The sequence below is a fragment of the Ischnura elegans genome, chromosome 7, assembly GCF_921293095.1.
Source record: "Ischnura elegans chromosome 7, ioIscEleg1.1, whole genome shotgun sequence".
Taxonomy (NCBI): domain Eukaryota; kingdom Metazoa; phylum Arthropoda; class Insecta; order Odonata; family Coenagrionidae; genus Ischnura; species Ischnura elegans.
The window spans coordinates 2711138-2728340 of NC_060252.1; the positions used below are offsets into that span (position 1 = coordinate 2711138).

The 17203-nt window shown below is 39.7% G+C and overlaps 1 protein-coding gene across 3 annotated transcripts in view; it reads left to right on the top strand.

Annotated features, from left to right (window-relative positions):
- LOC124162879 (polyglutamylase complex subunit TTLL1) overlaps window positions 1-13529 on the top strand; it is an 82474-nt gene extending 68945 nt beyond the window's left edge. The window contains exons 7-8 of one of the 3 annotated variants that reach the window (XR_006865698.1): window positions 6680-6860; window positions 6951-7034. Coding sequence is in view for 2 of the 3 variants with exons in the window: in XM_046539570.1 (XP_046395526.1) it covers window positions 6951-7060; window positions 13159-13309 (261 nt within the window). In the remaining variant the exon portion in view is untranslated. Of the gene's footprint in view, window positions 1-6679; window positions 6861-6950; window positions 7061-13158 lie in introns of those variants that run through there. The other 2 variants (XM_046539570.1, XM_046539571.1) reach the window with 2 other exon arrangements.
- Window positions 13530-17203: the final 3674 nt, after the last annotated feature.

Genomic DNA, 17203 nt, shown 5'->3' on the forward strand with positions numbered 1-17203 from the left:
ATTTGCAGTGTTTTTTTTTTTTAAATAAATATTGCTTATGACTTTCAAGAATTTACACTTACATGAAAATAACCTGCCTACTTTTTTTTAGGCTCTGTGGAATTTTTTACGGATTTCTTGCACTGATAATGACAAAGTTAGGACTTGTTTATTTTTAAAGGTAGTTAGATGTCACAATTTTTTCTTTGAATAAACCTAAAAATAATACTTCACATCCTTCTTTTTCTTTTGAGAATCATCGAAGAAAAATCGCTGGAAAACCAATTCATATCTTTGGATGAGATCTTTCTCCTTTTGGCGATGATACTTCTCCTTCATCTGATGAATCGCCCAATAATATGATGGATCCTGCTTACTCGTTATCACTACAGACAAAGTCTCTGGCTCAGATTCTGATGTTGCCTCTTCTGAATCGGGATGGAAATCTTCATCTTCACTCTCACTTTTTGCTAGCGCCTTCAAAATGGAGTCCTCAAGTATAGACTTATTTAACATGATTAGTCTAAAACAGATGTTATTAGTTCAGAAAACCGACCACAAGTGCCCTACACAGGGAAACTTGAATGTGAATCAAGAAATGCCTTTCTCTGAAACAAAATTTTGGAGTACCAAGAGAGCACTGCTTGCTTGGGAGCCAAAGCTGAAGTAAGAGTGAAATTAGAGAGGAGGGAATGCAGACTCGTATGGACCAGCATAATAATAATAATAGATTTATTGGTCGTAAAGTAAATAATTTACACTTGACCTCGTCCATTCATTGTTACATACATATAATTACAATTTGCAACTTAATATAAAGAACAGCATTATTCAGAAAACCATATCTGCAGCCTGAGTAAAAAACTCATTCACGGAGTACAGCGCTTTAGATACTAGCCAGGAGTGTACAACAGATTTGAATTTTGTACTGTTGCTTCGTCTAGCAGACGCAGGTAAGTGATTGAAGAGCTTAATACCCATGTTTGAGAAGGAATTTTGTGTTATATTTAGTCTCATTTGACTTGCAAATAGGTGATTATTTCTTCTAGTGTCGTGGTCATGTATGTCGGATCTAATTGTGAAAGACTGGAGATTGTCTTTCGTATGTACAAGTACTCTATATACATACAGACTGTAGACTGTAAGTATGTTCAGTTTCCTGAATAATGGCCTACAATGTTCTGTTGAGGGAGAATGAGTTATTATTCTTATGGCTTTTTTCTGTAACAGAAAAACAGATTTTGTAGCTGGGGCATCACCCCAGATCTCTAGCCCATAACTCAAGTGACTGTTGAAAAGAGCATAGTAAATGGACTTGAGATGTTCTGAGGGGATTAGAAAGCTTAGCTACCTCAATACGTACAGTGATTTTGAGAGTTTTTTTGCGATCTCTGAAATGTGTGCAGTCCAATTTAGTTTTGAGTCTAGGTGAAATCCTAAAAGTTTTAAAAATTTTCTACATCGCGCTTTAGGGATTTTAGGCTACAGATGAGATTTTGCGTTTTGTCTTTATTTAGTGTAAAACCATTAGTTTTAAACCATGTTGTGGCTGTACTTAGATTGCTCTCAAGAAGGCTTTTGGCATCCGATAAATTTTTGCAGTTGTGCAATATTGTTGCATCATCAGCTTACAGGATCGAGTCTGATGGGAGGTTGTTGGGGAGACCGTTTATCATTATTAAAAAAAGTAAAGGTCCCAGGACAGAACCCTGGGGAACTCCGTATTGAATTTTAATTGAAGAAGATTTTTGCCCATCCAGATCGACACATTGAGTTCTACCAGAGAGATATGACTGGAAAAGGGTAAGTTCTAAACCTGAGATTCCGTAGAATTCCAGTTTCTTTAGAAGTAAAGGGTGATGGACACAATCAAAAGCCTTGGAAAGGTCACAGAGAGTTAGCAGAAGGTTTGATTGTTCTTCAAGAGAGCTTATATTTTTGTTAACAACCATTTCCAAAGCCTGAGTGGTAGTTTTTCCTGAACGAAAACCATATTGAGAAGGAGAGAGCAGACTATTGTTTTCTAGGTAAAGATATAATTGGGATTTGATCAGAGCTTCAAAAACTTTGCCAAAGACAGGTATCATAGAGATTGGACGATAATTCTGAGGGTTATCCTTTGCCCCTTTCTTGTGAATGGGGATCACTCTTGAATATTTGAGAGCTGTAGGAAAGACCCCAGATTGAAGACATGTGTTGTAAATAATACAGAGTGGTTCAGCAATGTTTTCTTTTATGATCTTGAGTAGGTTGTTAGAAAGACCATAGATATCCCATAAGTACTAAGGAGTGAGTTCCTTTTGATAAAGTTTACTTGGAAGTTGAGGAGGTATTCAGCAATAAAGAGAAAAGGGTAGGGAAGAAGGAATACCTTAGGGAAGAAGGAAATACCTTAGGATTTGAAAAATGCTCTGCCATGTTCTCTAATTGAGATTCCTGCGATTGCTTTTACAGCTTGTTTTTGCAAAGAGAAAAGTTTGTTGAGTGATGAGAGTTGTGGGCAGTTTGTGGAAATAATTTATTGAGATAAGTCATCAGCAAAGAGGATTTTACACATGGACTTAACCCTCCTATGTTATCACAACTCAGATGGATCATGAGCTTCCCATATTGCAATGCATCAAAGTGCAAATGTCACTAAGGCATCCCCAGGGAGCTAATCAAGTGTGTGTCTTATAAAAGTGTGTCTGATGTCAGAGGTAGTGACCCATTCATGGTTTGCCAAGACTGCTCTTGCTTATGCCAACTCGCCATGAAGAAATCATTTGGCTCAGCCAGAATTCGAACTCACATCACCTGATGAGGGGAAGATGGCTGGGTGGTGTAAGTGGTAGCACAGGGTTTCCACTCAACCGTGAAAACCTTAAAACCGTGAATTAGCCGTGAATTTCGTCTACCGTGAAAAAACCTGGAAAAAGCCGTGAATTTCGTCCTTAAACCTTAAAAATCTCTCAATCTTGATCATAATACCTTCCCAGAAATTTTCAACTTCGTTCGTAGTGAGCGCACTTCTATTTTTGTGGTGAGCATCGTCTCATGGGTCAGAGAAGCATGGGAACGAATGTTGCCTGAAGGAAAAAAAAAAAACATCTTTCCCCAGCACAAGCCTTTTCTCTCCCCCTCCTGAAATATGACACCACTTCTTATCAGCTTGTTTACTTTCCTCGACTGGCTTGGTTTCCCCTCCCTCGATCATTGCTTAGTCCCCCTTCTACCCAATTAACCTTCCCACTGGCTGCAGCGACCACTTTCGAAACTAAATCTAGATGGCCTTTGTGTCAAAAAATTTGAACGTTTATTCAACACCCTTAATCCTGTGACTGGAAGACCGCTAGCCTTGACAACCTGCCATGCGCTGTGGACACTACGCTCCCTGCATTTGAATTGGTTTGAACCGGGTGACCCGGGTGACAGTGAGCTTTCGGCGCGACGTAACCAGTTCTCGCGCGTTGCGGCCTTTAAGCCCCTGAAAACGAGAGAACATTTCCGCTTATGGCAACACAGCATTACACGATTTTCGCATGCGTCGACTGGGACTGGGAGTTTTACGTCGCAACCGGACTGTTTGTGTGGAGTTATTTACTGTCGGTGGTGATCCAGTTCCTCCGCTTTGTGCTATTTAAGGTAATGCTGTTTGTTTGTGTCGTTAAAGCCTCAATGCCGTCGCGATGTAAACTGCTACAAAGTCGTTCCATTTTTCCTAGACCAATGGTAAGAAGGGAACATGATTTGCCTCTGATTAGAGAGATCGATTCAGTTTTGGTTTCAGAGTATTACGATAGCAGAGAAAAGAAGTCATTACACTGCCGCTTTCAAAAGAGAGATATACGGTGGAACCTCGATCTATCATTCCCGCATTGATCGTTCGCCGTTTCTGGTCCCAAATAAAATTCCTTATAGACAATGTAATTTTTTCCCGCATCTATTGCTCCCCAAAGTATCGTTTCTCGCATTTATCGTTTTAAGATCGCGGTCCCGACGCAGAATTTTCCCGCATCCATCGTTTGACGAAAATGAGAGGAAATAAATGCAATGTGTCATTAATGGCTAATAATGACAAGCACATAGTTGGAATCTTCCCCAAGAGATGGAACTACCATTGGGAGAAGCTCAATGCCGTGGGAAAGTAACATTAACGCATTTCCCAAGAACCTTTATCCCCCTCCATTCAGCATTCGCCTCCCCCCTTCTGACGCTTTCCTCTTATTCAAAATAAAAAAAAAGTCCCAGCTCGTGCAGGGATCGTATTACGAAGACCTTAGCTTCGAAAAAAATATCGACTTGCACGAGAACAATAGAAACGTGTTTTGCGCTCCCCCCTCTTCTCACCCACTGACCTTTTTCAGCCTAACGCCTTCAAAGTTCCCAGTTCCTGGAGGTCAACTGCTGCATGAGTCACCTATTAGCCCAAAAGGTATCTAACAATGATATTCAGCAATTGCTATTATGCTTCTATTAGATTGAAATGTTAGTAATTTGCACGTTAAAAAAAATGAGATCAAACACGACGTATTTTAAGCAAGGAAATAGATGGAAAAATATGATGGTGATTTTTGGCGAAACGCGATATCCTCGTAGCTGCGCTTCTCGGCAGTTAATTCGGCATTTTGTTCCGAAAACATGATATCAGCTAGTTATCAGTTATCAATTTACGAGCTATACTATAAGTCTCACTTGTCAGAGTTACTGACGAAGGGATATCTTCTCAGGATTTTTGTTTCTCCCTACTAACAATCCGAATTCATCTGCTCATCTGGCGCTACGATAGTTAAAAAAGAATGGGTATCTTTAGGGTAGAAAATTTCATGAAGCAGTCATATATGGTCACGCTTCGCCCTCTGCAGTATGCTCTGCGTACCCCCGTACGCGATAGCATCAGTTCCGAATTTCATCTCGTACGAGTGGTTCCCTACTTTCCAGGGTGGCTGGACTTCGAACCACCGAGTGTTTTCCATGTGGGTTTAATAAAGTCAGGTTTTATTTTCACTAGTTTAATTTTATTCGTCTTCGGACCATGGCCCCTCCGAAGAAACTTTTGAGAACTTTAAGAGATGGACTGAAAATAATTGAACATGAAGAAAAGAATCCGGGCTAGATGCGTGTGAATATTGCAGAGCGCCTTGGGTTGTCCGCTAGCACATGATGGTAGGGGTGGGGGTAGAGTGAGCTACCTGGAGAAAACAAGTAGAGATATGGAGGCGAAGATCCAGGTGGGCGTGCCGCTGACGATTAACGCAACATTGTTCACGCTTTACACACTACCTCAATTATATTAAAAATATATTCATTAGACAGGAACAATTCAAGTAATAGACTATTTTTGGCCTTCGTGATCCATCTCACAACCAGTCACTGCGCCGGCGAATGCGGTTGTTTTAGGCACAATATGCACATTGCTCTCGTGAATACGTGTACTGGAAATGGTGTTTGATGGATAAGAATTTTTACATCAGACTGAAATCCATAATAGCAGTGTAAATTCCGAGTGGAGAGCAAACATTTTTTTAGTCAGGTGGCGTTTTCCTTCAGAATTTTGAAAGAGATATGGGTCGAATCAACAATATGACCTATGTGTCTTGATAAAGTACTATTATTCCTGTTATTATCTAAAATATTGTTTGAAACCTTTAATGAATATCTTAATTACTCGCCGAAATCCTGCGTTTCCTGGGACATAGGAAACCTAGCAAAAAATAAAGCATTGATCGTTTTTCCGCATTCATTTTATAATCGTATCGTTATTAGGAAAGAAAAATTTTCCCCTAGTGGAGTTCCAAAAAAGGAGGGTAGTCTTAGAATCGTGTTCGTCTTATATTTGTGCTAATACGGTGTATTAAATTTTTTTTTTGATTTATTATGATCAATAAACAATTTTCATAAAATATTTTCCGTTAAACAAGAAAGAATCGATTTATTATATTCTATAAACAATTTAAATAAAATATTTTCCGTAAAATAAGAAATATTGGGGTGGGGGAAATTCGGTTACTGTGCAGTAATAACAACGTGCGCAAAAAACAATCTCTCAGCGAGGAATTAATAAAGGACCTCGAGTGTCCGGGCGGAAGAAGGTCCGCAGGGTATTCGGCGTCCAGGCAAGAGCGCGGCTGGGCTGGTCCTTTTGTCGGGCCTGAATTTTGCAAACGATAGATCACGTCATAACAGATATCACTTTTCACTGCGGCATTAACATTCACGGCCGTTTGTCGCATACGTTAATTTTCTATTGATATACGGCTAGTGATTTTCTTATTGTTGGCTTAATAACGGACCGTGAATTTAGCGAAATTGACACGGCGAAAACCTGAAAAAAACCGTTAAAACCTGAAAAATAACCGTGAAAACCTGGAAAAAGCCATGAATTTCATTATTCAGGGAGAGTGAGAACCCTGTAGTATACCTGACCAGCAGCAAGCAGGAGATCTCGGTTCAGGTCGATCCAGGTTCGAATCCCAGCTGAGCCAAATGGTTATTTTTATGTTGCATTTCTCCTTTGGCTGCAGTGAGTGTGACTGCATACGTACCAACTCACCCAAGTTTCCTGCTCAAGTGCATTAGAAACAGTCATCCAGGAAACCAGGATTGTCAGGGAATCAATGCTCTTATTGCATGCATCCTAGTGACTATATGTATGTAATTAAATGATATTGTTGCGTTAGTAATCAATTCTATTATTGGTATATTTTTATGTGATGCCCAGCTGAGAGTTTTATGGGTGGAGAAAGAGTTTGATGAATGTGTACGTACATATTGGCCTGAGATGGCATCACATTGGAATGAATGTGTGCGGAGGCGTGCTTCTTTGTTGTGACTGCCAGAAGGCCTTCCCTTGCCGAATGCGACTACATTTTTTATATCCTTTAATTCCTTCTGAATTTCAAGTAGGTGTTTCCCTCTTGAATATCCAAATTACATGTCAAATTACACATTATGTATTTAAATATATGTAATTGAACTTTTTAATGTTTTAGGTCAATGCATCTCCCTCCCTCACCTCAACAACAGTGAACGATCGAATCCTCAAGTATAAATTGATTGACAACATAATATCTGTGGTTCTGCCTCCGGATGGCATTCCAGAGTGAGTATATGCCCCTCAGCACATGTGCTGACCATCTGAGCAGCAACAATAATCAAGTGCTTTGTCATTTGTGGTGCTTTTAACATGGTTACACGTCCACCCGTTGCATCTATCACACAGATTCGATTCCAGTCTCACTCCTCTCAAATGTCTGTGCCTCAAAAGGGGATCTCACTCATCTACAGTGGGGCTGTCAATGTGCACTCTTCTCCTCATTTGGCAATGCTTTTGTGAAGGCATGACGCATAAAATGGTGGTAGTATTTATTAGTAATATTTGATTCTGAGACATTGAGACATCATATTTTTTATTTCCTGAGAAAATCAATGGCACCAAAAATATGCTCTCGTCGACGTTAATGGTAATGGGAAATTAATTTTGTGATTGTACAGTGAAACCTCTCATTAGCGGAATCTCTTGGGCCTGTCATTATTTTCTGGATAAGACGGTATTCTGCTTAACTCAAGGTCTTGACAACTCAAAAAAGATGCTGAAAGTCAAATCACGTTGTTTTTCGTGGTTGTTCCCTGTTTTCCTTTGCAAAATTTCCGCCTCCACTCTTTCACTCTCCTCCGTCCCCCATCTCTCCCTCTAGTGCACCGGCCTTTGACGCAGATGGATCACTCGACCTCTGATGGCGATTCTCAATTTATTTTTGGTGCTGGCAGACTCACCTTTTGTACTTAGTTTCTGTATTGGTTAAGGTTCAATCTTCGTATTATTAGTTATTATCGAAATACTTGCTATTTTGTATATTTTCACTTTCACATTCTAGTTTAATTGAACATGACCTCTAAATATTGATACATGTATAAATGCATTTATTTCTCGTGGTGATTATTATTCTTTTTTGTGGATTTTCACTCACATAGTCAGTGACAGACAAAAGGAGTTCCCTGCATCTGGGATTAAGTTATGAATTGCCAAGATTTGACGATGTAACGCCACATTATTATGGTTGCTTGAAAATCTGTGTTATACTTAGGCCGTAGGACTGGATTGGCATTCAATGGCTTGAACCACGACAAAAAAAATTAAATAATAAGAATGAAATACGGTACTGTAATGAAAATGAAAGTAAAATCACCTATTTGCAGTGCATATTCATCCGTTAAGGTTGATATTAGAAGAAGTTGAGGACAAGGATGAATTGGCGATATCAACCTATTACACATTTCTTCGTTCTGATTTCTGGGAAATTTCACCACAAAATAGTGAAGATGTATTAAGGCGTGCTACATCTTTTCAGGGTTTTTTATAAATGGTTATAACAAGGTTATATCTCAATGAACAAAATATTTTATTAATTAAATATATCCTTTATTTTCAGAAAACTCCCGATTATTATTAGCCTAATGGGCTAATTAACGATGGGGAGAGGTGGCACGAATAATCAGAAAACACAAATGATCCAAACTTTCACTATAATTTCTGTAATGTTCTTAAATTACGAAAATCAAACAATGTATTGTCATTTATGGACTTATTTTGTTATTTTAGAGTGCTTCCCAGACTCATTGAGAGCTTTCTTTGCCTTATCGTGGCGATAACGTACTTGTATTCCTATTCAGGTTTCTGAAAACCAAGTGACTGAGTCAGCATGATCACAGATTCTGAAAAGTGGTTTGCACAAATTCTTTGAAACCACTGCGCGTTGTCGGACACCACACTGTCAGGCACCACGCCGTGCAGTCAAGTCTTGAACAAAAGATACAGTGTCCGGCGTGATGTGGTAGAAATCTTTGATATTCAGCTTATTAAAACAACTTGTCTGTTTCCACACTATTTAGAAATACAGTAAACTCTTGATTTTACGAAGTCAGTGGGACCGGAAAATCGGCACTTCGTAAAATCGAGTTTCGTAAATTCAAACCTTTTTCATAAGGCACGAAAAAAATGTTCCCTTTTGTTTCTTCCGCCGTTTTTTGTCTTTAGTGGTCTTATTTAAATGTTTTCGGTGGTTATTCTCGATATAATTCATAGAAAAGGCTTTTTGTTATCGATTTATGATGTGAAAAATCGTTAAATAATTATACCACCAAAAAATTCCCATTTCTTGTTCATACTTCAACATCAACGATCGCTTAAGAAATTCCCGACCAGTTTCGAAAACGTAATCAAATAATGAATTTCAAAGTTTATTATAAGAATTTAATGCTATAAATTTGTTGTTAGGAGCGAATAACAACTATTAAGTTCGCGTAAGATAGATATTTGTTTCCAGCACCCACGGAATGTTAGCGGCAGCCGGCCTAACCGCCATTTATGTCGCCCTCTATCGCTCAGTGACGAGAAAAAAAAACGAGGGCCTCCACCCGTTTCCAAAATAACCTTCGTAAGTTAATATTTCGAGTTACTCTGTGTATTCAGTTGAATGTGCTATCTTTTCCATTGGTTATTTTTGTTGAGATTCGGTTACGATTCTAAATTTCGTAGGATATGATTATCTTCTGGCGAATATTTGAAGTAAATTCTGTTTGAGCTCTCCGTCCGGATACTGTGCTCCATCATCTTCGCAGACGTTGCTACGAAAGACTTTATTCTTCATCCGGACCATATTCTTCATACCGGGTGTGAAGTGCTATGCTCATTTAGTATTTCTCTCTCTTCTTTTATGCCGACAGGAGCAAGGTTCCAACCGGAAAACGACCGGAGAAACATCTCCCATTATCGGAGAAATAAAGAGGGAAACGTTATTATCCGCATTGATTGTTTTTCTACAAGAGATGTTTCATCATTTCTCAACGTGTGTGAAGTATTTGTTCACTTGCGTGAATTCCCAAAAATGACACGCAAAAACCTGTAAATTTACCTCATTTACTTTTCGTACCCCTTTCTCCTCCATATTGAAAGTTATGCAAAGAATTATTGCCGTAGAGAAAAGATTTTCTTAGCTTTAGCACTAAAAATAGTCGCGCAATAATCGTAAATAAATATAGTGAGGAAAGAGCAAAGAAAATAATTTCCATTGAAACGTCAGCAGAAAAGAAGAGAGAGAATAATAAGCGCGGCACCATTTCCCTGATTGTGGAAGTTACTTCTTCAGCCTCTCTCCGGTTAATAACTTACCCCCGTTGCAGGTAAAGATGAACCATGCCCTTCTCCACAATCGGGGAACGTTCCCAGTGGGTGGGGTGAATAAGAGTGGGATGGGGATTGCCTGAGGAAAGAAGTGTGGTCAGCACAAAGGAGTGGTGAACAGTGGTGAAGGGGGCAAGAGAAAGAAGGGTGGGGAAATGGCCTTCAGCTCTGCCTCAGTCTACGTTTGGGGGCCGTATTTTTTGCGACGCACTCGACCTCTGTCACCTTAGGAGGGAGGGAGTGAATGGGAAATGCTGGGGAAGGAGGGGTTTGGGATGCGTAAGATGGGTGTCAGCAAGATCAGCAGAAGGCCGCGGGAGGAAGTAAACAAAGACTTTGGAAAGAAAGATCTCTCGGCATGGGAAAACGGGGAGACGCGCGAGAAGAAAGTTCACGGTTAGAAGTGCGTCTTCATTACGAGTAGCCTGAAAAATAAGTTGGTGGTTAATAGAGCCCATTACTTAAGATATTTAAGTTGTTTATTCAGGAAGGCTATTATATACACGAAAAGATACTACTAAAATATCAATTTTTTTTCCTTTTTGCCCTTCTCCATCGCCGCTTCCACCATGGTTTCTCACTGGCATAAATGGGAATGAAATTGGGGACCTAACTCGTTAGCCAGATCAATATATCTTAATGTTTGGAGGGCAGCGGGTACTTCTTTTTTATTTGGTGAAATTACTTCACTTTCATCTTCGTCGTCACTGCTATTATGACTAGTCCCGGCCGCTGCTTCTTCCGACGCATGTACCGGCGCGGCGTCCCATTGTCGCAAGCCCGGAGATCATCGTCAAGGGCAATATAATCGTTTGATGTTGCGCGCTGTGCTCTTCCTGCTTTTTCCAAGAATTTTTCAAAATCATCTTTTAAGCCTCTAATCTCCTCCGCGATTTTATCCGCTGCTGCTTCCTGAATGTATAACGTAACGAATCAACCATAGCCGTGATATTATAGCAGTAGAATTACTAGTAGGCTAGTTGTATCAATTACCAACCTCGAGAACATCCTCATGATGCGCTATCGAAAGGAATCCGGCCGATTTCCAGCAATTTGCGATTGTAGTGGAGGAAATAAAGTACGTCTTTGAACCGTGTTTCTGCGATGAAAAATTACAATTTTATTAACTTGGCTATTTTAGCAAAGTTAACAAAGTCGTTATTCCTCATCGCAGAAACACGGTTCAGAGACGTACTTGAATGCCTGATAGGCAGGAGTGCGATGCAAACAATTATTTTTGATGATGGCATTGATTGATAGATTTTCAAAATGCAGTCAGAGCGGTCACTTTTGGGGAGAAAGGCCCCACGCACGAAGGGTCGAAGAGAGGGGCCAGCGAGGGTGAGCTCGTCGAGGAAAGGGTCCCGGATTAGGGACCCTTCGAAGTGCTTCGGCGAAAAGTAGTCAAGTAATCTTCGAAGTACGTTCACAGCAGCCTGCCTTGCGAACGTACCAGGTACGTTCACAGCAGTGCAAAGAGTTAATTAGGAGTGTACGAAATACCCCGCTCGACCTTCCTGACATGTTAAACTACGAAGTATTGTCGATGCGATGTTTACGAATAGGCACGTAAATAGGGGCATTATATCAGTCGCGATATTTTTCTTAACTCCTACTTCCCCTAAATTCCCACCGTGAGGTTTTAGGCGAACCGTTTCTCTCCAAAGTTGCACTATCATTTACGATTTCACACTTTTGATGAACCACAGTTGGAAGCGCTGATTTTTTTTAGCTTCTTACGTCGGCGTACCTAGTTTTGTTGACAAATATTTCGCTATAGTTCGTATAAACGAATGCCTTTCGCTCCTGGGGACCGATCCGAGGTTCGTAAATTCGAAACATTTCGTATAATCGAAACTTCGTATAATCGAATAGCACCATGTATTTACCATAGGCTTTTCGCCGGGACCGCACTATCACTTCGTATAATCGAAAACTTCGTAAAATCCTGCTTCGTATAATCGAGAGTTTACTGTAATTGTTGTTTATTACACAACTTGTCTGATTACACACTATTTAGAATTAAGTTGTTTTAATAAGCTGAAGTCTTGGACAAGTTGCCCAGGATGCAACTGCTGAGGGACAGGAATCTGTGATCACTGAAGAATCTTCTGATAGGTGTAGCCATGCATTATAATGCTAATATCCTGGCATTTTTGCACCCGATTGAATTTTTTTATACAGATCACAGAAAACATCGAATGAGCATGAACTCGTACACGGATAATCTGCAAAGCAGATAACCCACAGCCGGATAATTGGGAGTCTGCTGTATTTCGAAGTACACTAAGGTCATACTTCATTTTAAGAATTATTTCCCTCTAAACATGCGACAATTAAAGAAGGATAAAAAGTAGTTGATTTTCTGCAAATTCGGCCCCAATTGAAAGTCAAAACGTGAGGTGATGCCAAGTGCAGCAAGACATTTTGCGTGATATGCAAGTTGCACACACTAAAAAATTTGTTTATCAATGACACCCATCGTAAAATCATAAAATTCTTTAGATAAACTTTGAACTACATCAATATATTCTTGAATGCTACATTCATCATTGTTAGTTACCTAAACGGGCTTAGTTTCAGTGATTTATTCTCCATGTGTGTTTGTCTCCAAATTCAGCCTGAATTTTTTAAAATTTTTAAATTTTCGGGCTCAGGCGGCAATGGTTAACAATATCCAATTTTGAACAAATTTCAGATCTGAGGCCCTGATACAGATTTGCAACTTTCACGCCCAGGGCAAATTTGATCCTGAAAAAATGTTTTTCAAAAGGGTCTTTAGGGTGGGTTGAAAAAAGATTTAAGTTAATGCACTCTATAATGTTGAGCCAACTTGAGGTGATGCCTTTGGTAACCTTTGTCTACCATTACTTATTATCAGTGCCTCTGCAGTTTCTGGCACAAATCCCATTCGAGGCATTGGCTCTCATTTATATTTACTCGTATGTGACTGACTCATATGTATCTTACATTGGGGGGGAGCACTAATGAGGTTGACCGTCATTTTGCACGTACAGTGTGCGCTGGTCTAAGACACCAGCACCCGAGGCACTTGGCAACTTCCAGCTGCTGCTTGATGAAGACCTCGCCGTGCAGGATGATGCAGCACCAGGGAGCAGCACCACGCCACACTCGAGGGCGAGTCATCGCCTCCAGCGCTGGAAGTGATTTTGCTCTCTTAAGTGTGTGCTCTCGAAAAAGCCTCATCACGGCATTCTCGAAGAGTCACCCATTGTGTTTTTATCCAAAATACATAGCTGATTGTTTAAGTAGAAAGGCACTTGTGAAAAAATAGTCTAGCAGTCATTACACCAGAGAATGTAATTCTGGCAATAAACACATTGTAAATACATCACACGTTATTCATGAATAAAAGAAAAGCTTTGGATTTTGTGTATCAATTCAATGCAGGGATGAGGAGCATTTTTTCAAGGAAGGAAAGGGAAAAATTTTTTCTGCAATTTCATAATAGGAATATGGTGATGAAAATGTATTTTGCCAGGTAGTAACTCTTCCACGGTGATTATTTACGTATTTGCCATCACAGCTCTCCATCAGCTCAGCATTATGCATGCATTGTTTAATAATAATAATATATTTATTAACTCCGTCGGGATACAATTATCCATGGGTTTCGTCAAGATACAGAGAGACATAAAAGAATCACAAAACACAGCTTACAAAATATCAAAAAAATTCTTGAACACTAATAACATTTATAAAATATCATTAAAAAATTCTTGGACACTATAATAACCTTTGTTACATAGCAAGTTTCTCAATCTATTCTTAAAAACCTTTTTTGAGGAAAGGGATTTCATATCAGAGGGAAGCCTATTGTAGATTGCAGCAATAGAGTGATATGGTCCCTTCTGACATTGTCTAAATGAATACAGATAACTGTGAATGTCACTTTTTGATCTAGTGTTGTGACTGTGAAAATCAGAGTTAACACGGAAGTAATACGGATAGCACTTCACAAACATGGCACATGAGAGAATGTAAACACATGGAAGTGTGAGGATCTTGAGGGACACAAACAGTGGCCGACCACTTGTTCGTATTGGAACTTTACAGATGGCCTTAATGGCTTGTTTCTGTAAAGAGAAGGCTTTAGCTGCAGTAGGGGAGTTACCCCAAAACATGATACCATATGACAATAGTGAGTGTACTTTGGCAAAGTACACAGCTTTTAGAACATACATATATAGAAACAAGAGGAGAGAGTTTCCTTATCATATAAATACCTACTGAAAGTTTCTTATTAATTTCAAAAACATGAGTTGACCAGTCAAGAGTGTCATCAAGCTGTAGACCTAATAATTTTACGGTGGACGAGGTGGAGAAATCCGAATGAGGAGGCAGAGTAGGAATCTCATGAGAGAACTTGTTGCGAAAGAGAATACAAGTGGTTTTAGCCTCATTCAGAACCATTCTGTTAAGGTGGCACCACTGCAACATCTCATCTTTTGTAGTCGAGGCCAAATGATCCAAGAGAGGTAAAGTACTAGCGGATAAGAGATTAGAAGTATCGTCAGCATACATAACAGTGGAGCAATATGAGAAGTGTTTAGGAAGATCATTAATGAAGAGGAGAAACAGTAGAGGACCAAGGATAGAACCTTGAGGTACTCCAACCGGTACTTTCAAGGGACTGGATTTAATTTCCACCACTCCTGCAAGTGATTGATGAGTGTAACTCACAAACCGCGATCTGTCACTAAGGAATGATGATATCCAATTATAAGAGTTATTAGTGATTCCCAAGCACTGAAGTTTGGACTTGAGAACTTCATGATCCACACTGTTAAAAGCGTTTTTGAAGTCAAAAGAGTTGCCTAAAATGTGATGTTTATTGTTCAGTCCAAGAATAACATTATTTAGGAACTCGAAAATAGCAGAATTAGTGGACCGGCCAGCTCTAAAACCATGCTGAGAGTCAGAAATTAAATTAAATCTCTGGAGGTACTTAATTAATCTATGATGGAAGAGTTTTTCAAAGATCTTTGAAAATGTTGATAGAATGGAAATAGGTTTGTAATTAATAGACTCTGAAGGGCAGCCTTTCTTGGGAATTGGAATTACCCTGGCCAGCTTTAGGGCAGAGGGAAAGACACCAGAGCTGAATGAGAGATGGATGATATCAGTCAATGGAGGAGCAATTAAGTTTGATGAAGCTATTATAATACTAGGAGGAATGCCATCAGGCCCGGGAGAGGAATTACCCAGGGAGATGATGGTTCTTTGAACCTCATGAGGGTCAGTGGGATGTAGAAAAAAAGAATTGCCTGTGTCTCCATTTGGTGAGTTAGAGAGCATGGTGTGGAGGCTGTTTTACACGGTGAATGGTCATTTGAATTAAATTCATTCTCCGTGACCGCTTTACACAATGAATGATTTCTGCATATATGAATCTCAATAATTTTAATTTTACGTGAAAGCCTTTACCTTAATCTACTTTTTGACCACCCTCCTTATAGAAGTCTGCCGCCGGATTTGTTAACCACTGCATCACAACTGTTTTGACTTCGTTATAGTCTTGAAGACGCTGACCACCCAGGTGTTTCTTCAAGTGCAGGAACAGATGGTAGTCACTGGGCACCAGATAAGGGCTGTGCGGAGGATGATCTTGAGTTTCCCATCGAAAAGATGTGATGAGATCTTCAGTCTGATTAGCCACATGTGGACGGGCATTGTCATGCAGCAAAACGATGCCCTTACTCAACTTGCAACATCTTTTGTTCTGCATTGAACGGTGCAGATTGTTCAATGTCTCACAATAAACTGCTGCATTGATTGCCTCATTACGAGGCAGAAATTCCACAAGCAGTATGCCTTCTCTGTCCCAAAAAACCGTGTACATGATTTTCCGGGCAGAAATCGTTTGCTTGAACTTCACTTTTTTGGGTGAATCTGAATGTCACCATTCCATAGACTGTTGCTTTGATTCTGGTGTGACATAGGTCACCCATGTCTCATCGCCCGCAACAATTTGGTTTAAGAAATCATCACCATCGTTGTCAAGGAAAGTTAATGCACTGCCTAAATGTTTGCTTTTGTGCACAGCCGTTAATTTTTTCGGTACCCAGCGTGAGCACAATTTTCAGTAATTCAAGTGCTTGGTCACAATGCCATACAAAACACTACGAGAAACATTAAGAAAGTCATCACACAAGGAGGAAATCATAAATCGTCTGTTTTCTCTCACCTTAAATGTCCACTTTCTGCACTAAACTTTCATTAATGACCGAAGGACGCCCACTCCGTTGTTCATCATGCTTATTTGTGCGGCCATCTTTAAATGCTCTCACCCACTTTCTCACCATTCCATCACTCATTATGTTTGGTCCGTAAACCGCACAGATATTACGATGAATATCGCTTGGTTTTATGCCCTAAGCAAAAAGAAATCTTATAACAGCCCATACTTCACAGTTGGCAGGACTCACAATTATTGGAGGCATCTTAAACACTCAGTGAACAACGTTAACAAGGAAGAATTAGACTGTAATGGCATCAGTGCGCAGGTAAGAGATGCAGGTACCCAGTGCGCATGTGCGGAACGCCGACCGTAGCGCTGGAGCCACGGTGTGGCAAAACGGTACTTACTTAAAAAACACACCTCCTAGATTAATCATGATCCGAAAGTATCACAAGTATCCATAGTTTATTTTGTGTTAAATACATATGCCTGTTGTTCTGATTTTTTAATATCTGCTTATTCCATGAATATGCAATATGGCAACGAGTTTTAGAAATTTGGGTTTTGCATTGTAACAAGTTTTTGTACATTCTGTTCTCTAGTTTTGTAACTGACTATGTCATTCAAATTTATAATGATTAAAAATGTTATTGACTTGAGACAACCTTAGGATATCTTTTAACATGCATTGGGCCATCTCTAAACCAACAGAATAATGACCTGTATGAACATTATCTTTTTACTAATTATGAACCGTTACTTTACATTATAAAATTAGTAGACTACTTAATACATGACCACCTAGGGACAGATTTCTAGGTAATGGGAATAGCCAAACCCATCAGGAACGCATATAGAAC